Source organism: Pinus tabuliformis, chromosome Q (genome assembly GCF_031772625.1).
Source record: "Pinus tabuliformis cultivar Carrire ecotype Pingquan chromosome Q, CPIR1, whole genome shotgun sequence".
In the NCBI taxonomy this organism is placed as follows: Eukaryota; Viridiplantae; Streptophyta; class Pinopsida; order Pinales; family Pinaceae; genus Pinus; species Pinus tabuliformis.
In genome coordinates this window covers 328,930,847-328,951,454 of record NC_142296.1, presented here as the reverse complement: position 1 = coordinate 328,951,454, position 20,608 = coordinate 328,930,847, and the positions used below count along the sequence as shown (strand labels likewise).

The window sequence follows — 20,608 nt, the reverse complement described above, 5'->3', positions numbered from 1 at the left end:
AGTGATTGACCTGACAATGGAGAGGTACCCCCGCAGGTGAGGTGAAAATGTCCTTGTACTCCTCCATGACCTTGTCCATCTGCTACTACTGTGCGGAGGAGCCATGTTTGGAATTTGTGGCCACAATCTTCTTCTTGTCTTGAGGGTGAATCATAAGGAAAACAAATTTCCTAGTCTGTGAAATGATCTTACTACATTTCTTTGCAGAGATCAAATAGATGGTGGTAGGCGGGGCTACTCGAGCTAAGGGAGTTGGAGACTTTTGGCTAGTCTAGAGAATATCACAAAACAACTCCTAAACTTCAATGCACTCGCTTTCCAACACATACTAAGAAACGACAACAAGTTGGTAAACATGCTTGCCAATGAAGGGCTCAACTTCACTTTAGAGGTCATGGAATCTCTATGGGAACAAATTTTTGTTGCTCAATGGAAGCATGAATGTCAGGACATTGTTGAACAAGACAAAGTTCCCTAAGGTGGGTGCACAACATTAATTTTCCTGATTGACCATGATCTGTAGTAATCATATGATAGGGAGGCAAGATGCCCACACCTAGCGACCTGCATGGCATATCTGCCACCACCATCACAATTCTCAGTAGAGGATGATATTGATGGTATTAGAGGCATTTGTACGAAAGGAGGTGGGCTACTATCATTTCGTAGATCTCACATTCTTCGAATCTAGCACACATTCATGGTTTTGTGTAGGTGATTACACCACTGTCATTTAAAGAAGCAAAGCATATCATGTTGGATCATTAAGAGAAAAATACAGCCAATTCTCGAAGCCTTTAAAATAGGGAATATGGTCATGGGGTCCTGCAACACTCTATCAATGACTCTAGCTTGCAAGAACCATGTAATCCCCGACGTTTTCACTTGCAATCAACCCCTTAGGATCTCCACTTTCGGTTATCATCCATGCCTCTCCTTTACAAGGATCTCTATCAATCAAGTTTGGTCTTCTCCTTTACTCCCCTTGCAACTCACTTCAAGATTGGTTCTTTTCCACAACCTCTCTTCTTGCTCCGATTTGGAATTTTGGATATTGTCTCTCTGTCCCCATGCTTGGATTTATTTTTGTTGCAGGTTTCCTCACCTGAGCCTCCTCACAATTTTAACCCCCCCCCCACCCCCCACTTTCAGTTAGAAAGGTTAACCTCTATCTAGTTTATTTTTACCCACCATCGACTTGTTCCTCCTTTCAATCGACTTTCTGTGCCCCTACCTCTCACTCAGTCATGGTTCGATGTTGCACCACCATCTCCACAGAGGCAGAACATAGGGGCAGATCGAGTCAACCCCCTCTCCTACTCCTCCCTCCCTGCATGCCTCCCATGCTCAGGATTCCACCGGAGCCATCGTGGACCATTATCAACGTCTCGTTCTTGAGGTCATGTAGTGAGCTATCGCTTACATCAAAGGGCAAGTTCGCTAGGCTAGAAGATACGTGCCAAATCATCACGTGGAGCGAGAAACACAAGATTATATTCATGATAACAGAAACTCCACCAGGGCGAGGGCCTCTGCTTAAGAATATTAACCTGTAATGGCATACTGAGACACTCATGGGCGGGTACTTACTGACAGGGTTGACACCTAACAAGAGCTCCTTATTTGATGTTAGAACTCCTAAACAGAATGAAAAACATGGAGAACATGCTGAATGACATGGATGACAACCTCAACCAAATTCTATCTACTACCCAGCCTCCATCAACCACAGGAGATGACTCTCACCCTCGAGCTCATACTTAACACCCTGTAGAATGACAACTCAAGTGCAACTCTAGGAAAAATGATAACTATCTCTATACCGTCTCTATTCTTCTACTTGTTTCAGAATGTATTTTGGTCTCTTAGTTTATGTAATTTTGTCTATGTATATCCTTGTTTTTGGTTTAAATTCCCAGACTCTCAGGTCAGAAAGAATGTGAGCAATATGAAAATTTTGTTTATGTGCTATTGCTTTGACCTCCCTAACGATAGACCAAACCAATCCATCTATGTTATAATCACGTTTTTTCTCGCAGTAATATAATCTAAATCCTCTAATCTTACAAAAATATGTCATTATTAGCTCAAGGCTAAAATCTTATGGGATTAATACCCTTACTTACCGGATTTTATTTTAAAATACTCGTTTATCTAACTTACTTGCTACATTAACCCAACTACCTTGTTATTTATTGTGCTAAGCGCATGAAATAACTCCATTCTTTCAAACAATTCTATCTCTTTATTTATCTTGTAAACTATTTATAACAACATTCTTTAACCCTACCTTATACCTTTATAAAAAAATTTAATTATCATTATAAATCTCCATCAACAATTATATTTTTATAATATCTTTCCTCAATGATCTTATTATCTTGAAATAAAAATTAAAAACTATCCTAATCCATAAATATAAACCTTTCCCTTTCCCTAGAATGGAAAATGGTCCTTCACACTCTTATAACCCCTAAAAACATATTCTTTTAAAATATATAGCTATCTCAATTATCACTGCCTTTTAAAAAACACCCTAACATCATATTCACCACTTTTAAAGATTCTCTGCAAAGATTCACCACTTTCGAGGATTCCTTGGGATTGGACTATTCGACATACATAACAAACAACTAAAATGGTCCAATATCAATCAAAATATCCACAATATGACATATTCCATAAATAACTAACACCCCCGAAAAAAAAACACTTTACTTTTAAACACACCGAGATTTGCAATGTTTAAATACATTGTAAACTAGTCTGACCCCTAACCAGAGTTTGATAAAAATCTCCTAATATTATTAAATTTATTTAAAAAAATAAAATAAAAAATATCTCTATTTTTACGCCGTAAGGCGTTCCCTCTGAGAAAGACATCCCTAAAATGTGACGTGTGCGATCGTGAGCCATTGATTTTGTGTGTTAGATGATTGGAGTGTTTTCTGCCGTTCGTTTAATCTGTTTTATTCATAGAAAAATGGTATTTTTCCCATGGTAATGGGCCATGAAAAGCCAGGCCTGGCCTGCTGGCGATGAGACTCTTCTGCTGCCCATGAGACTCTTCGCAGAGACTGCCTGCTGGCGCAGAGACTCTTCGCAGAGACTCTTCATGTCTTTCTGGTCGACAGTTATATTATTTGGCCTCCATGATTCAGTGGATTAGTAGCTATTTAAGGTTCAGATCAAACCCTCATCGTTTACGTTTTCCTACTGTTCATACTACATAGCTGTCTCTTCTATAAGCTTACATGCTTTATCCAGTTATGATCCAAGTCCTCCAAGGTATGAACTCTCTATCCGGTCAATTTGAAGGGTATCATGCATTGATTAATCAATTTTCCAACACGAGATAGAGGGATGCTCTTCTTCTGCACACATAATCCTTTGATAAATCATTTTTTTATTTTACTTAAATCGCTTCAGATGGCAAGGTAGCCTTCCCAAATTTTATTTCCTGTTCAATGTTTTTCCAGGTATTCACTACACTTTGGTTCATGGCATGAGCCTCGGCTCTTTCTAACTACATTGGCGCTTCTCACCTTCATCTCTATGATTTCGATGGTTTTCAAGGTTGGTCACCTCCTTGCAATAGGAATGGTTAGTCCTAGATACTTAGGACAAATTTCTGGGCTGAAATTCCTGATGCTGAAATACCCATTCGTTGCAGAAACGGTTTGCTGCAGGATCTGTTTATTAGATGCTTCCATCTGGGTTTGCAACTTGGCGCAACAGTGCAGGACTGGTGTGTGTTCGCCTGCATATCGTGTGCTCAGACTCTTGTTTCTGCCCTCCTCCTCTTTCTTGGTTTTCTTAGGGTTAGGGTTGCAGCAAAGGCGATGGTATGGTATGTAGGTCTGAATTCATCCCATCCCGTCTGGGGTTTCTGAGCTTTACAAGCATCTCACGTACACTTTTGTAATGAATCATTACTTTAAGCCTTGGAAATTTAGTCTTGATTCATGTTTAGATGCAGCTCAGGGTGAATTTCACAAATATATGATGCTTTATTGTCAGTTATTCTCATGCAGGACTGCATCGATTAATGGGTCTCCTTCACATATCCACCATGCTCTGTAGTGACTGTAATTCGCTGTAAAGTTCCCAACTCTGACATTCTCTGTGCTCAGCAGCCCTGTTATTCTGGTTTTAGTTACATTCCGCAGAGAATAAATTTCGTTTTTATTTGTGTAAAATAAACCTTTTATTGCAGGCATTATATTGTTTTTTATTTCAGGATGTGGTTACTCTAGACTCATGAATTTTCTGAATGTATGGCAATGAGGCCTTCCCCTATAGCTTATAGGTATGTCATTCTTGTGTTTACTACTTCCAAGAGAACAATAGATCACGCTTGTGCTCAAATGAACGAAGCTTCCACATCTGTTAATGAGTTAAACATAAACGGTTCAGCTCCCCTAGGGCATTCTCAAATTGCAAATTCTATGTTCTATGGGCTTCCTGCAGAAAGTGCTACTACTCATGATGGCATCCACAGTATTTCTCTTGCCACAATGATGGTAGATCAGAGAGCTCTATATGGCAATGATTCTGAGTTTCTAAGGACATTCTTTGATCCCCGTAGCTGCAACCTATCCCCTTTTAATGGGCTTTCCTCACTGAACGCCCTCAAATCTTTTAAACCCACTTTTACATGTCTCAATTTTAATTCTAACCCTAATAGAACAGAAGCCCTAACTAGAGCAGTCAGAGATATAGATGCCAGCTTCTTTGAAAGTCTCCCCACACAAATCTCAGAAGTACCGTTACCAGTGCTGAATTCCACTAATTGTGATGATTTGTCTCCGTATTCTCTATCTCTGCAGGAAGGGATCAATAATGGCAATACCAACAGGTATTCTGAGGCCAATCAGTGGAGTGCAATTGCGCAGCAGAATTTTTAGTGCATTCGGTCTTTCGTGATTAGACCCATCTCCAGTATCTCATGGCAACTCAAGCTCAAGCCTCAGCAAGCAACCATCAAGAGCATTCTGAGTCTTTCTCCACCCCCAGTTAAAATGCCACTCAGTTCCTGCTGCGTTATCTCTTTTAAGTCATTCTCTTTCCTCTCCATTTTCAATTACAAGCCCACCTTCAATCACATAAAACACTCATACTCTGTCAGTCAATGTACACCCGATCAGAGGGAACAACCACCGAAACGTAATGACAGGGCATCGGAGAGTAACCACAACAGTATAAGAACATCTAATATTACCATATAAAAGACATTTCACAAGGACACTTTATGAAGATGAGTAAAGAGAGATTATGAATCAAAGAGTTTTGACTCTGACAAGGAGCAGGCAATTTTGGTGAAAATTGAGCCTTTGGAAGCTGAAAAAAGTTTATGAATTAAAAAGCTTTGACTCAGACAAGAATCAGGCAATTTTGGTGAAAAGTGAGCTTTTGGAAGCCGACTTACAGATGGTAGCTATAAATCCCTTGCCAGGGGTGGACTGAGTTAAAAGAAAAAGAAAAAAACAACAACAGGATTGAGAATTTCTTTGTAAAGTGGATATTTTTGAATACCTAAAAGAGTATCTATTTGTATTTACTACATACCCTTGAAGAATGTGATTTCCATTCTTTTTTATTTAGGTTGTACTACATATTTTTTTTAAATGATATCTGTTCCTTTTTGTCAAATAGAGGATTTGCAATACTTTTCCTTGAAAAAGGAAAAAGGAAACCACTCAGGTTGTAGAACACCATCATTTTTTTATCAGTAACTGTACATTGATGTATGACATAAAAAAATTTGACTCCTAAAGATGAACAGACAAAATTTTAGATGTTTGAAAACAGTTGTTTTGCAAGCTTTATGTGCAATCTCTCACTTGAAAGGGATTGGCGTTAATGAGATAGACAATGAGCATGTTGAGATAGCAAACTTGTTGGTGAGACGGATATTTCTGTCAGATCTCCAGCTCATTGGTCGTTCATCATTTAGGGAACATCCAGCTAATTGGGAGTACATCAATTGGAGCATTGGGGGCTGTTTGTGAATCATATATAGAGCTCCAACAAATGGCATTGGAGCTTTCATCTTGGGGCAGCCTTGGTGAATTATATATGAAGCTCCAAATATTGCCAATTATATCAACTATCCATCTAGCAGCTAATGTTACTATTGTGCGAAGAAAACTGTTCGTTTGTTCGTAAGTAATGTACCAAGAGATGAGACCATGAGAAGGAGAATCGGGTGTCTTCTTTATGGCTTCCTACATGGGCTAGCCATGGATATAATGAATCCTCTCCTCTCACTTCCTGGTATACGAACAATGCATTCTATATGATCCTATTTAGAACAAATGATTTATTGCCATCTGTCGTCCATTTCAAGTGTTGCTCGTTATATTTTAATGCCCATACATTCATAATGACAGTATAGGGTCTTACCATATATCCTTTCAGATTAATGGCTGGATTTTCAAGGTCCTTGTTGTGTCTGTAGATGACTTGAGCTAACTAAGGAACGTAATGGCCTGGAAAAAACAATATTGGAGAAAAATCCATTCAGGTTAATTTAGCTATGTTATGGGATGGATCCAAACTTGTATTGGTAATGAAGGAAACATCCTCTAAAATCTACTCAAGATCAGAAAAAGCTCGAAATCTTAATTCAACAGTGTCTTTATAAAACACTACAAGCCAACAGTTTGTTATTTAATACTAATGTTATTGAAGCCTGAGACTCCAATAAGAAAATCAAGGTGTGTGGATTTTACATTTAATTTCTGTTTCTTTGGGTAATCTCATCTCAGGCTCCCATAGCCTATCCATTTGTTTCATGGTATTAATTCTTTTCTGCAAGACATGCAAGAGATATTGGACTAGAGGAGGGACTCTGCGCAACGTTCCTGTTGGTGGTGGGTGCCGGAAGAACAAGCGTGCTCAGAGAACAATAGATCACGCTTGTGCTCAAATGGACAAAGCTTCCACATCTGTTAATGAGTTAAACATAAACGGTTCAGCTCCCCTAGGCCATTCTCAAATTGCAAATTCTATGTTCTATGGGCTTCCTGCAGGAAGTGCTACTACTCATGATGGCATCCACAGTCTTTCTCTTGCCACAAGGCTGGCAGATCAGAGAGCTCTATATGGCAATGATTCTAAGTTTCTAAGGACATTCTTTGATCCCCGTAGCTGCAACCTATCCCCCCCCCTCTCAATGGGCTTTCCTCACTGAACGCCCTCAACTCTTTTAAACCCACTTTTCCATGTCTCAATTTTAATTCTAACCCTAATAGAACAGAAGCCCTGACTAGAGGAGTCAGAGATATAGATTCCAGCTTCTTTGAAAGTCTCCCCACACAAATCTCAGAAGTACCATTACCAGTGCTGAATTCGACTAATTGTGATGATTTGTCTCCGTATTCTCTATCTCTGTAGGAAGGGATCAATAATGGCAATACCAACAGGTATTCTGAGGCCAATCAGTGGAGAGCAATTGAGCAGCAGAAGCTAGCTGAGGGTAGTGATCCTGTACAGGTAGGTATAACCCCTTTCTCTGAACTGGAAAACACTAATAGCTCCAGGAATGATCTTAACCTAAGAGTGGTCACAAGCCTCCCTTCTTGTGTCAAGGTGGAAGGTCAAGACAATCGTTTGAATATAACTCCAGAATGGCGAGTTCCATTAGAGCCCTTGTTTGAGGCAGCTAGTGATACTGCATATTGGAATGGAGGAGTATGGCCTGAGCTCACTAATTATGGATCTTCTGTAGGCTCCTTGATCTAGAATTAAGATAATACCCATTAGCTGATGCACATGAAATGCTTCTTGAAAGAGCATGAATTGATGAAAGGAACGTATTTTTTCAGATGAAGGAAATGTCAATCATTAGGGTTTAGACTTCCAGGGCTGACTAATTGTCATGTAGTCTGGCCAGTCTCTCCAGATGAAGGCTTCCCTACACTTGAATTTTGTTGTGTTTGTTTATTTGTTTTTCATTTGTCATAAAGATCTATAAGATGGGTCTTCATCAATGTCCAAATTCACTTCATAGGAATGCAGTGACATGATGGACTTGGGACATGATCACCATGATAGAAGCTGACTGAGGAATATAGATCAAATGTACAGCATAAGAGGTTTGAAGCTTCATTTTTTTCCAGCTTCAAACATCACGGGGCAACAAAGGTTGGGGTTAATAATTTGCCTTAATTATCCTAGCAAAATTGCAAGGAGAGGAGGAAATCAAATTATCACATCCAGTTCTATGCAGGACAGCTGAATATGCTAACTCACTTTTGTCTGGAGTTTGTGAGTCAAGACAAAGTTATTGCTAAGGTCAGGTGAAACTGTTTCCCAAGTTTAACAGTTTTCTTTTGATAATCAGTTGGTATCATGATGATATTCTTTGTAAATATGCGAGGGTTCATGGCAGTGGGTTGTGCTGTTCTTCTTTCTCCTCTGTGGCTATTGTTATTTCCTTCGTTTGGGATCCTTCCAATTGTGGGGAGAACTTCGGATTGGGAGCCTTTGGTAAAGAACAGCTTAGGGATTTTAGGAGCAGCTGCTGCTTTTTATCTGACACCCATTGGTTAAGAGACACATATTGTATTTGATATTATAGTGACCATAGTGGTGAAAGGTTACATTAAGAAAGGGAAACAATTAGTGGGGCTAATACATACTGCAATATATAGGAATATCTAATAGTAAATTCATTATAAGTATTTCCTATCTATTTGTTTCATGGTATTAATTCTTTTGGATTCTAACTGTTCCATGTTACTGCAGGATATGTTTATTAGATGCTTCCATCTGGGTCTGCAACTTGTTGCAACAGTGCAGGACTGGTGTGTGTTCGCTTGCATATCGGTTTTTCAAACTGTAGTGGTTTTCAAAGTGTTGGATTCTAAGTTAGCTTTAGAGCTGAAATGGTTCTCAGCTCCATCCAAGTCTGCATGGATTCTGACTAGCCACAGGTATAACAATAGCATAATTGCATTGCGATTAGGCTCAGACTCTTGTTTCTGCCCTCCTCCTCTTTCTTGGTTTTCTTAGGGTTAGGGTTGCAGCAAAGGCGATGGTATGTAGGTCCGAATTCATCCCATCCTGTCTAGGGTTTCTGAGTATATTATATGCATATTTTGTAGCTTTACAAGCATCTCACGTACACTTTTGTAATGAATCATTACTTTAAGCCTTGGAAATTTAGTCTTGATTCATGTTTAGATGCAGCTCAGGGTGAATTTCACAAATATATGATGCTTTATTGTCAGTTATTCTTAGAATTTCATCTGAATCACAGCTTCTTCTACTAGCATTCTTATTCCATGGAGGAGGTCAAATGTTTTGGCTTGTGTTGGAGATGTATCAGTCTGTCAGAATCCAAGATCAAGATCCTTTTCATTGATTGTTTTTGTTTATTTGAGTTTTATCTTCAGGATACATCACATAGAGATTTATTGTGATAAAGTTTTCAAGGTTGGAAAGTTTAATTGAGTTTTATCTTTAGGATACCTCACATAGAGATTATTGTTACACAGTTTTCAAGGTTGACAAATAAAAAATAGATTTATTAGAGAGATAAAATTCAAATGAATTAGAATCACAAAAGCATAAACTCTGAAACTTTCATTTATTTTGGCATAATTAGAAATTTGAGTTGTAGCTGAGATATTGATGCTTGTATTTGACGCAATATTTCCTTTGATTCTTTGTGCAGAGTCTCATGCACAAGAGAACCCTAAAGCCTCTGGAGGAAATGTTGCCGGCTTGTTCTCGGCCAATGATGGAACAAAGTGGATTGAAGCAGCCACCACCGCCAGATCAACCACTCAAATTCCCTCGTTGTGATTCAGCCAACACCAATTTTTGCTACTACAACAACTACAGCTTGTCCCAGCCTCGCCATTTCTGCAAGACATGCAAGAGATATTGGACTAGAGGAGGCACTCTGCACAACGTTCCTGTTGGTGGTGGGTGCCGGAAGAACAAACGTGCCAATAGAACAATAGATCACGCTTGTGCTCAAATGAACGAAGCTTCCACATCTGTTAATGAGTTAAACATAAACGGTTCAGCTCCCCTAGGGCGTTCTCAAAATGCAAATTCTATGTTCTATGGGCTTCCTGCAGGAAGTGCTACTACTCATGATGGCATCCACAGTCTTTCTCTTGCCACAAGGCTGGCAGATCAGAGAGCTCTATATGGCAATGATTCTGAGTTTCTAAGGACATTCTTTGATCCCCGTAGCTGCAACCTATCCCCTCTCAACTGGCTTTCCTCACTGAACGCCCTCAACTCTTTTAAACCCACTTTTACATGCCTCAATTTTAATACTAACCCTAATAGAACAGAAGCCCTAACTAGAGCAGTCAGAGATATAGATGCCAGCTTCTTTGAAAGTCTCCCCACACAAATCTCAGAAGTACCGTTACCAATGCTGAATTCCACTAATTGTGATGATTTGTCTCCGTATTCTCTATCTCTGCAGGAAGGGATCATTAATGGCAATACCAACAGGTATTCTGAGGCCAATTAGTGGAGAGCAATTGAGCAGTAGAAGCTAGCTGAGGGTAGTGATCCTGTACAGGTAGGTATAACCCCTTTCTCTTAACTGGAAAACAGTAATAGCTCCAGGAATGATCTTAACCTAAAAGTGGTGGTCACAAGCCTCGCTTCTTGTGTCAAGGTGGAAGGTCAAAGACAATCGTTTGAATATAACTCGAGAATGGCCAGTTCCATCAGAGCCCTTGTTTGAGGCAGCTAGTGATTCTGCATATTGGAATGGAGGAGTATGGCCTGAGCTCACTAATTATGGATCTTCTGTAGGCTCCTTGATCCAGAATTAAGATAATACCCATTACCTACTGCACATGAAATGCTTCTTGAAAGAGCATGAATTGATGAAAGGAACGTATTTTTTCAGATGAAGGAAATTTCAAGCATTAGGGTTTAGACTTTCAGGGCTGACTAATTGTCATGTAGTCTGGCCAGTCTCTCCATATGAAGGCTTCCCTACACTTGAATTTTGTTGTGTTTGTTTGTTTTTCATTTGTCATCAAGATCTATAAGATGGGTCTTCATCCATGTCCAAATTCACTTCATAGGAATGCAGTGACATGATGGACTTGGGATATGAAGGCTTCCCTACACTTGAATTTTGTTGTGTTTGTTTGTTTTTCATTTGTCATCAAGATCTATAAGATGGGTCTTCATCCATGTCCAAATTCACTTCATAGGAATGCAGTGACATGATGGACTTGGGACATGATCACCATGACAGAAGCTGACTGAGGAATACAGATCAAGTGTACAGCATGACAGAAGCTAACTGAGGAATACAGATCAAATGTATAGCATAAGAGGTTTGAAGCTTCATTTTTTTCCAGCTTCATTGAAATGTCGTATACCTGGATTGGACAAGATTATACCCTGATTGAAACGTGGGTTGGTATAGGTCTTCAATCTCCTACGAGCATAATCATTGCTTTTGGTGCTCTATCTCCTCAGTAAAATCCAAAAGGTGGATTTTACTATAGAATACAAATAATCATATTCTTGTTCACTATGAGGAGGACATACCATTGCTTGGGTCATGGAACAAGGATAACAAGTTTTACTTCTTTTGGAACTTTGCGATAATAATTTCTTTTCTTATTTTTTGGTCTACAAATTTATCATTTAATTTGGTACTGCCATATTGATTTTATCATGCTTCTGTCACGACCTTGTCAGTAATTCACAGCAGTGTGACCTGGGTGCAGGTTGCAGGATATATGGGAGAGGAATAACTTGGCACGGCATTGGAGAATGCAGATGTTGTGATCATTCCTGCTGGTGTGCCTCGAAAACCTGGCATGACCCGTGATGATCTCTTCAACATCAATGCAGGGATTGTTAAATCTCTTTGCTTTGCCATTGCAAAATACTGCCCAGAGGTAAGTTGTCATGATTAATGATCTTTTTTAAAGTTTTTGTTTTCATGCGATTTTCTTATTGACTATTTCATAGGAATAAGCATGACGTTCATTGTAAGTTGCTTTGTCGAAGGCTTTGTATGTTTGAGATCTATAGAGATGGCAATATATACAAATAGATATTTGCAAGAATCTTTAAGCAAGTTGTTGATCTAGATTTACATACTGTTCTTGTATATAATCAATTCTACTGGAGAGGTTAACGAAGCTTGAAGACTTCTTTGAGTCAAACGAATAGGTGATTGACTCATTATTGACTCTTTATTTAGACAAATTGCAGCTAACTTTTGCCCATAAAAAGGAAATACTAATTGAAATGAACTTAAGAGTAATTAGCTGTGTACTCCAATGCAAGTTTGCAGCGACTGTTAAAGCCCTGTTATTCTTGTTTCTCCTCTTGTAGTTAGTAACTTAGCTTTTGGACTTTTGAGAAAATTGGCATATGAATATCAATATAAAAAATATCCTTGGCCTTCTATTTAACTGTGCACAAATCCACTTGATCACGAGGTATCCTCTATAACATTATATATTACATACAATCAGTATGTACTACCATTAGTGTGGCAAGTTAATAGATAAAGAAGTATGTTTCACAATTATTTGTTTTGTTCATGTACTGGTGTGTGTGTACAGTATGTATAGTATATTGTTACATATTATATAGATAAAGATATGGAGAGGGGGGAGAGTGTACTGGATAATGTTTTCCTTCTATCAGGAATGGTATATTTGGATTCAAGAAATCATCTAGAATTGGTTTTTATGGCATTGCTGAGGACTTGACATCCATGGCAGGAAATTGTAAATATCATCAGCAATCCTGTAAATTCTACTGTACCAATAGCTGCTGAGGTTTTTAAGAAGGCGGGGACCTATAATGAAAAGAAACTCTTTGGTGTTAACTCTTGATGTTGTCCGCGCAAAGACGTTCTATGCTTCAAAAGCAGGAGTTCCTGTTGAAGGTATTTAAAATTCTGGCTTGTTATGCTTAGCTACTCTCAAATATTTAGTATTCTGTAAAATATTTTTATTTTTTATAATTTAATCATGAAATATGCATCCTGGGAAAACATGCCAGACACTTCTCCTCATTTCAAGGATGGTATCATAGGGCTCAAGGCCATCAGAAATATAGTCAGCTCAAGATGTCACTTGAGGGAATTGAACCCGGGTGGGAAGGATAACAGTCTTTGCACACAACCATTTGGGCTAGACCCAATACATGATATGCTGCAGGATCTTAACAACATCATGTTTTTTTTAACATTAGATACAATTCTCAGTTTTATGTTTATTGTTGATGTCATCCTATGCTGTCTGCAGAAGTTGATGTTCCTGTTGTAGGTGGACATGTGGGTGTTACAGTTCTTCCACTTTTTTCACATGTATATGACTTTGTTGGATTCTCATCTTGAGTTTGTTCTTTACTCTTGGATATTAGAAGATTAATTTATCAAAGATAAAATGAGATCATTATTACCTACCCTTTAATACAGTTAAAAAGGGAACTAACACTTTTTTGTTTTGATAATTTTTTTTAGGCAACACCAAAGCCAAACTCTGTATTGTCTGAGGAGGACATTAAAGCCTTGACAAAGCACACACAGGATGGAGGAACTGAAGTTGTTGAAGCAAAAGCAGTGAAAGGTTCAGCCACACTGTCTATGGTGTAAGTTTATGTTTTGGTCCTCTATAGTGGCTAATATGCATTCATATCTTTTGAATGTTTTTTTATTCTTATGTGACTGTCTAGAGTGCTGAATTTTTCATCTTGATGCAGTAGTTGGAGTCAGATAATCTTATCATGGTGTGTGCTTCATGATTTCATGCTTGGCATGCAACATGATTTCATGCTTGATAAGTACCTAATCTAAGATTCACTGTCAGTGAGAATATGGCATGAAGGAGCTTCTTTCTCTTTATCTGAATCTTGTACTTCATACATTTGCATGTCTCAAATCTTTTGCCTTAAGCTTAGTTACTTATCCTACATGAAATCATGTAGCATGCATGTCTCAAATGTTTTCCCTTAGGCTTTCTCTTTTGTGTGAAACTCAGCGGGTGCTTTTAACCTGTGAGGTTTGACCGATGGATTGTTGCCTTTTTACCTTAGTTTGATTGAAATGTTCAGAGTTAATCTAGATTCTGCATGCAAAGATCCTTCCCTAAGAAAAGCCATGAGTCTCTTCAAGGATGTTATTCCTTCTTAAACATAAGATATGTCAAATGGATCCCGCAAAAGTTGTGTGCTTGATGATGGGTAAATCTGGGTATGAGATTTACAAATTTGCACTTACATGTATGCCTGTGGTTGCAATTCACAGATAGGCCCATAGCATCCATTCATTACCTCATCTTTAGCATTTGAGCATGGTTCATGCAAAAAACATTGCTGGTCAGTTAAATCCATTAGTTGAAAACTTGGAAGGGAAGAGTAGTGTTGTAGTCTTCTCTATGTTGATGAATGGTTTTCGAGACTTCAAAATGTTTAGACATGCAATTCCTTTTTCATCTTGCTCCTGTGTTCTCAAATTTTTTTTTTTTTCTACTATTTTTTAAGGCCAAATATAAACCATGGGATATATATTTTTCCTACCGCGTTTTTTTCATTCTCTGTATGCTGGATCTGTTCTCTCTGCGAACGATAGAGATGTTTTGATTTTAGTTTCAAGGGATCTCCATTGGGATCGATCGCACGACGACCCACTTGGTAGGATCTACTTTTCGTTAGTGTTTTACCTATTATTAATTCTTTGATTTTACGTTTCTGATATTGTCCATGGTCAGATAATTTATTTATTTTGGTAAGCGCATATTTTCTTAAAGGAACCAGACCTTATACCAGGCTTAGACTCCACTGCTATAACCTGTCAAGGTCTCTGGGATTCTTCGAATGTGGAATTTATTCTTTTGGCCACATTTTTGCAGGAAATATGCCTTCCGGGGCTTTTGAACGTGGGTTTGAGCCCTGAAAGCGCAATGATTTAATTTCTTAAACACAACCCAATTCACGTTAATGGTCAACTCAATTCACTTTCATGGTCAGTTTGTAAATGTGTTTGTGCATATTTTGATTGATGAAAAAAAGCACCTAGATATTTATTTTGTGGAAATCCATGGCTGCATCATGTGCACCTACTCGATTAGGGTTTTTAATTTTATGGATCTAGGTGACATTTGGCCCAACAATCCATTGAAGCAACGCCCATCGCATTGTCATTCTAAAACGATTGTATTGTACACCGTGAATATTGGATTTGACTATACCTAACATTCTTTGGGCCATTTCAAAAGAGGCAGATATTGAGGGCTACATTATTATTATTTTTTATTGTTTTCTTGTTGGCAAATGTCTTTCTGTTAACATAGTGGGTTTTGCCCTCATTGTAGATGCTACAAACATAGAATCTCTATTCCACCAATTTCATGCAGGATTTGCACCTGATCTTGTCTGTTGAATCTCAATATGGTAGTTAACTCCGATGGTGAGATAATGCCGCAACATACTTCTAAGAGGGCACTGAAAGTGCTATGATTTAACTACTTGACTACAATCTGCCTGACATTTATGGCTAGATTGAAATTTGGGCTGTGCTTATTATTATTATTAGCAGTAGTAGTATTTGCTATTGATAGGAGAAGGTTGAAATTGAGGTTGGGCTCACTATTATTGTTTTTGTTTGGTCAAGGCCTTTTGACTGGCGTGGGTGAAACACCTTAATTGCATCTATTCATCAAAGTCACGCATGACTTGCAGGTGGGCTCATCTGTGCAAAACTCAATAGCACAGGGGTCATCATTAACAACACCTCTGCATTATCATTGAACTGGTGTTTATCACGTTAACCCAACTTCATATTTTGGAATGACATGGGCAGCCGCATTACCATGGGAATATGCCTCCTGGGTTTTGAACCTGGGTCATCCTCATGACAAGCACCCTACAACTTGCCACTAAACCACAGCCCAATGGACGAGGTAGTTCATAATTTTTTGATGAAAAGTGCATCTATATTTTTAGCAGAATCCACGGCTGGATCATATGCCTCTGCTTAATAGGACTTTTTGATCTGATGGATCTAAGTCATACTTGGCCTAATGACTACTTAGAAGTTAGAATAGTCTCATTTCATTGTCAATTTGTTATTTTGTGAGGATTGAATTGATGACCTTCTGCATATTGGATTTGCCTCTATATCCAACCTTTTTGGGGTCGTTTAGATTTGCCTCTTTATCCATGAGTAGATTAAATCAAAATAGTCTTCGCATCGTAAATTAAACTAAGGTTGAATAAACTCCCTAAAGTGGCTTGTGAGATGCTAATTATTTATCACAGCATCACTTTTATACCTGGATTGGATAAGACTATACCCTGATTGAAATGTCGTATACCTAGATTGGACAAGATTATACCCTGATTGAAACGTGGGTTGGTATAGGTCTTCAATCTCCTACGAGCATAATCATTGCTTTTGGTGCTCTATCTCCTCGGTAAAAGCCAAAAGGTGGATTTTACTATAGAATACAAATAATCCTATTCTTGTTCACTATGAGGAGGACATACCATTGCTTGGGTCATGGAACAAGGTTAACAAGTTTTACTTCTTTTGGAACTTTGTGATAATAATTTCTTTTCTTATTTTTTGGTCTACATATTTATCATTTAATTTGGTACTGCCATATTGATTTTATAATGCTTGTGTCACAACCTTGTCAGTAATTCATAGCAGTGTGACCTGGGTACAGGTTGCAGGATATATGGGAGAGGAACAACTTGGCATGGCATTGGAGAATGCAGATGTTGTGATCATTCTTGCTGGTGTGCCTCGAAAACCTGGCATGACCCGTGATGATCTCTTCAACATCAATGCAGGGTTTGTTAAATCTCTTTGCTCTGCAATTGCAAAATACTGCCTAGAGGTAAGTTGTCATGATTTATGATCTTCTTTGAAGTTTTTGTTTTCATGTGATTTTCTTATTGACTATTTCATAGGAATAAGCATGACGTTCATTGTAAGTTGCTTTGTCGAAGGCTTTGTATGTTTGAGATCTATAGAGATGGCAATATATACAAATACATATTTGCAAGAATCTTTAAGCAAGTTGTTGATCTAGATTTACATAATGTTCTTGTATATAATCAATTCTACTGGAGAGGTTAACAAAGCTTGAAGACTTCTTTGAGTCAAACGAATAGGTGATTGACTCATTATTGACTCTGTATTTAGACAAAATGCATCTAACTTTTGCCCATAAGAAGGAAATACTAATTGAAATGAACTTAAGAGTAATTAGCTGTGTAGTCCAATGCAAGTTTGCAGCCACTGTTAAAGCCTTGTTATTCTTGTTTCTCCTCTTGTAGTTAGTAACTTAGCTTTTGGACTTTTGAGAAAATTGGCATATGAATATCAATATAAAAAATATCCTTGGTCTTCTATTTAACTGTGCACAAATCCACTTGATCACGAGGTATCCTCTATAACATTATATATTACATACAATCAGTATGTACTACCATTAGTGTGGCAAGTTAATAGATAAACAAGTATGTTTCACAATTAATTGTTTTGTTCATGTACTGGTGTGCGTGTACAGTATGTATAGTATATTGTTACATATTATATAGATAGAGATATGGAGAGGGGGGAGAGTGTACTGGATAATGTTTTCCTTCTATCAGGAATGGTATATTTGGATTCAAGAAATCATCTAGAATTGGTTTTTATGGCATTGCTGAGGACTTGATCTCCATGGCAGGAAATTGTAAATATCATCAGCAATCCTGTAAATTCTACTATACCAATAGCTGTTGAGGTTTTTAAGAAGGCAGGGACCTATAATGAAAAGAAACTCTTTGGTGTTACTACTCTTGATGTTGTCTGTGCAAAGACGTTCTATGCTTCAAAAGCAGGAGTTCCTGTTGAAGGTATTTAAAATCCTGGCTTGTTATGCTTAGCTACTCTCAAATATTTAGTATTCTGTAAAATATTTTTATTTTTTATAATTTAATCATGAAATATGCATCCTGGGCAAACATGCCAGGCACTTCTCCTCATTTCAAGGATGGTATCATAGGGCTCAAGGCCATCAGAAATATAGTCAGCTCAAGATGTCACTTGAGGGAATTGAACCCGGGTGGGAAGGATAACAGTCTTTGCACACAACCATCTGGGCTAGACCCAATACATGATATGCTGCAGGATCTTACCAACATCATGCTTTTTTTAACATTAGATACAATTCTCAGTTTTATGTTTGTTGTTGATGTCATCCTATGCTGTCTGCAGAAGTTGATGTTCCTGTTGTAGGTGGACATGCGGGTGTTACAATTCTTCCACTTTTTTCACATGTATATGACTTTGTTGGATCCTCATCTTGAGTTTTTTCTTTACTCTTGTGGACATGCGGGTGTTACAATTCTTCCACTTTTTTCACATGTATATGACTTTGTTGGATCCTCATCTTGAGTTTTTTCTTTACTCTTGGATATTAGAAAATTAATTTATCAAAGATAAAATGAGATCATAATTACCTACCCTTCAATACAGTTAAAAAGGGAACATACACTTTTTTGTTTTGATAATTTTTTTTAGGCAACACCAAAGCCAAACTCTGTATTGTCTGAGGAGGACATTAAAGCCTTGACAAAGTGCACACAGGATGGAGGAACTGAAATTGTTGAAGCAAAAGCAGGGAAAGGTTCAGCCACACTGTCTATGGTGTAAGTTTATGTTTTGGTCCTCTATAGTGGCTAATATGCATTCATATCTTTTGAATGTTTTTTTATTCTTATGTGGCTGTCTAGAGTGCTGAATTTTTCATCTTGATGCAATAGTTGGAGTCATATAATCTTATCATGGTGTGTGCTTCATGATTTCATGCTTGGAATGCAACATGATTTCATGCTTGATAAGTACCTAATCTGAGATTCACTGTCAGTGAGAATATGGCATGAAGGAGCTTCTTTCTCTTTATCTGAATATTGTACTTCATACATTTGCATGTCTCAAATCTTTTGCCTTAAGCTTAGGTACTTATCCTACATGAAATCATGTAGCATGCATGTCTCAAATCTTTTCCCTTAGGCTTTCTCATTTGTGTGAAACTCAGCGGGTGCTTTTAACCTGTGAGGTTTGACCGATGGATTGTTGCCTTTCATTTACCTTAGTTTGATTGAAATGTTCAGAGTTAATCTAGATTCTGCATGCAAAGATCCTTCCCTAAGAAAAGCCATGAGTCTCTTCAAGGATGTTATTCCTTCTTAAACATAAGATATGTCAAATGGATCTCGCAAAAGTTGTGTGCTTGATGATGGGTAAATCTGGGTATGAGATTTACAAATTTGCACTTACATGTATGCCTGTGGTTGCAATTCACAAATAGGCGCATAACATCCATTCATTACCTCATCTTGAGCATTTGAGCATGGTTCATGCAAAAAACATTGCTGGTCAGTTAAATCCATTAGTTGAAAACTTGGAAGTGAAGAGTAGTGTTGTAGTCTTCTCTATGTTGATGAATGGTTTTTGAGACTTCAAAATGTTTAGACATGCAATTCCTTTTTCATCTTGCTCCTGTGTTCTCAAATTTTTTTTTTTCTATTGTTTTTTAAGGCCAAATATAAACCATGGGATATATATTTTTACCCTGAAGACCTCCAAATCATTTGGAAAAGGAGGTGCTGCAGCAAAAGAGATGGGTTGAATTTGTTGTTTGGATGGACTCTATGGTATGTAATCTTAGTTGGATTTCCAATATACTTTTAAAACATATTTTCATTTTATTTTTTAGTACTATTAGATATTATATCTTACCTCATTTTATGGTTAACATTGTATAACAAAAACATGCGTTGTGTTATGTAATTAATACTAACATAAAATATTGATTTTTTTTGTCAGAATGCTATAGGTAATGATTGCCAAGACGATGATCCAAATTATGTTCAACATATATTAGGAGATGATGAGGATGAGGATGAGGATGATGGTGGTGAAGGAGGAGATGATGATGATAGTTGCGGTGTTGGTGATGATGTGGATCAGAGTAATGAGGATGGTCAAGATGATCATGAGGATGATCTTGGTGGTGGTAGCTAGGCATGCACATGCATTGTTTTTTATGAAGAAATTATTGTGTAGAATGACATTGTTATGTTTAGATGGGTGTTGTGAATTTACCCTATATCAATGAGACATTTTGATTTTGTAATCATACGATGAGTTTGATTTATGTATGTTGTTAATTTATCGTAGAATAACGGTATTCATGAAATATTTTGATTTGTTAATCATATTTGAATTTTAGTTGTTTTGATTAAAAATAATACTGATTTTATTAGTATTATGTTGCTATTTTATACATGTTTTGAAAATTGTTAATGACACATTGTTATTTTTTTGGATGGATGTTGTCAATTTCTCTTAAATTTCTTTACAAATGATTTTGAATTGTGATATCTGCTTTAATGATATTTAGAAACTATCATATATTTCACTATGAATCTATAAAGGGGGTCATATATGTAAAGAAAAATATACTCTATATAAGAAGTCAAATGCGGATGTAACCATGGATGCAAAATTGAAAGTAAAATTGGATGTTAAACTAGGAATTAATACAAAATGCAAACAATTGACATACAAAGTGTTTTAAATTAGAAGTGA

General features: G+C 37.5%; 4 protein-coding genes and 1 long non-coding RNA gene across 5 annotated transcripts; all 5 read left to right on the top strand.

Annotated features, from left to right (window-relative positions):
* The first annotated feature begins 6,796 nt into the window (after window positions 1-6,796).
* LOC149219517 (uncharacterized) lies at window positions 6,797-7,746 on the top strand. The gene is made up of 2 exons (XM_089386845.1): window positions 6,797-7,087; window positions 7,399-7,746. Exons 1-2 carry the CDS (start codon window positions 6,797-6,799, stop codon window positions 7,744-7,746), a joined length of 639 nt encoding a protein of 212 aa, XP_089242971.1.
* Window positions 6,899-11,318, top strand: LOC149219516 (uncharacterized). Its single transcript, XM_089382606.1, has one exon. It carries the CDS (start codon window positions 9,689-9,691, stop codon window positions 10,499-10,501), a length of 813 nt encoding a protein of 270 aa, XP_089238732.1. The 5' UTR covers window positions 6,899-9,688; the 3' UTR covers window positions 10,502-11,318.
* A 501-nt stretch (window positions 11,319-11,819) lies between these two features.
* On the top strand, window positions 11,820-13,615 carry LOC149219515 (malate dehydrogenase, mitochondrial-like). The gene is made up of 4 exons (XM_089386844.1): window positions 11,820-11,900; window positions 12,787-12,904; window positions 13,266-13,327; window positions 13,484-13,615. Exons 1-4 carry the CDS (start codon window positions 11,820-11,822, stop codon window positions 13,613-13,615), a joined length of 393 nt encoding a protein of 130 aa, XP_089242970.1.
* Window positions 13,616-16,700: 3,085 nt separating this feature from the next.
* LOC149219514 (malate dehydrogenase, mitochondrial-like) lies at window positions 16,701-18,667 on the top strand. Its single transcript, XM_089386843.1, has 4 exons — window positions 16,701-16,862; window positions 17,700-17,868; window positions 17,985-18,040; window positions 18,536-18,667. Exons 1-4 carry the CDS (start codon window positions 16,701-16,703, stop codon window positions 18,665-18,667), a joined length of 519 nt encoding a protein of 172 aa, XP_089242969.1.
* Window positions 18,668-19,525: 858 nt separating this feature from the next.
* Window positions 19,526-20,196, top strand: LOC149219513 (uncharacterized). Its single transcript, XR_016248702.1, has 2 exons — window positions 19,526-19,671; window positions 19,844-20,196. It is a non-coding gene; the product is annotated as an uncharacterized LOC149219513 (long non-coding RNA).
* Window positions 20,197-20,608: the final 412 nt, after the last annotated feature.

Coding starts and splice junctions, on each gene's coding strand:
- LOC149219514 (XM_089386843.1), top strand. CDS start 16,701: ATGGGAGAGGAACAACTTGGCATGGCATTGGAGAATGCAGATGTTGTG. Junction 16,863..17,699: donor TTGCAAAATACTGCCTAGAG/GTAAGTTGTCAT, acceptor TCTCCATGGCAG/GAAATTGTAAATATCATCAG. Junction 17,869..17,984: donor AGCAGGAGTTCCTGTTGAAG/GTATTTAAAATC, acceptor CAAACATGCCAG/GCACTTCTCCTCATTTCAAG.
- LOC149219517 (XM_089386845.1), top strand. CDS start 6,797: ATGGTATTAATTCTTTTCTGCAAGACATGCAAGAGATATTGGACTAGA. Junction 7,088..7,398: donor TTTCTCTTGCCACAAGGCTG/GCAGATCAGAGA, acceptor CTATCTCTGTAG/GAAGGGATCAATAATGGCAA.
- LOC149219515 (XM_089386844.1), top strand. CDS start 11,820: ATGACCCGTGATGATCTCTTCAACATCAATGCAGGGATTGTTAAATCT. Junction 11,901..12,786: donor TTGCAAAATACTGCCCAGAG/GTAAGTTGTCAT, acceptor CTGTACCAATAG/CTGCTGAGGTTTTTAAGAAG. Junction 12,905..13,265: donor AGCAGGAGTTCCTGTTGAAG/GTATTTAAAATT, acceptor TGCTGTCTGCAG/AAGTTGATGTTCCTGTTGTA.
- LOC149219516 (XM_089382606.1), top strand. CDS start 9,689: ATGCACAAGAGAACCCTAAAGCCTCTGGAGGAAATGTTGCCGGCTTGT.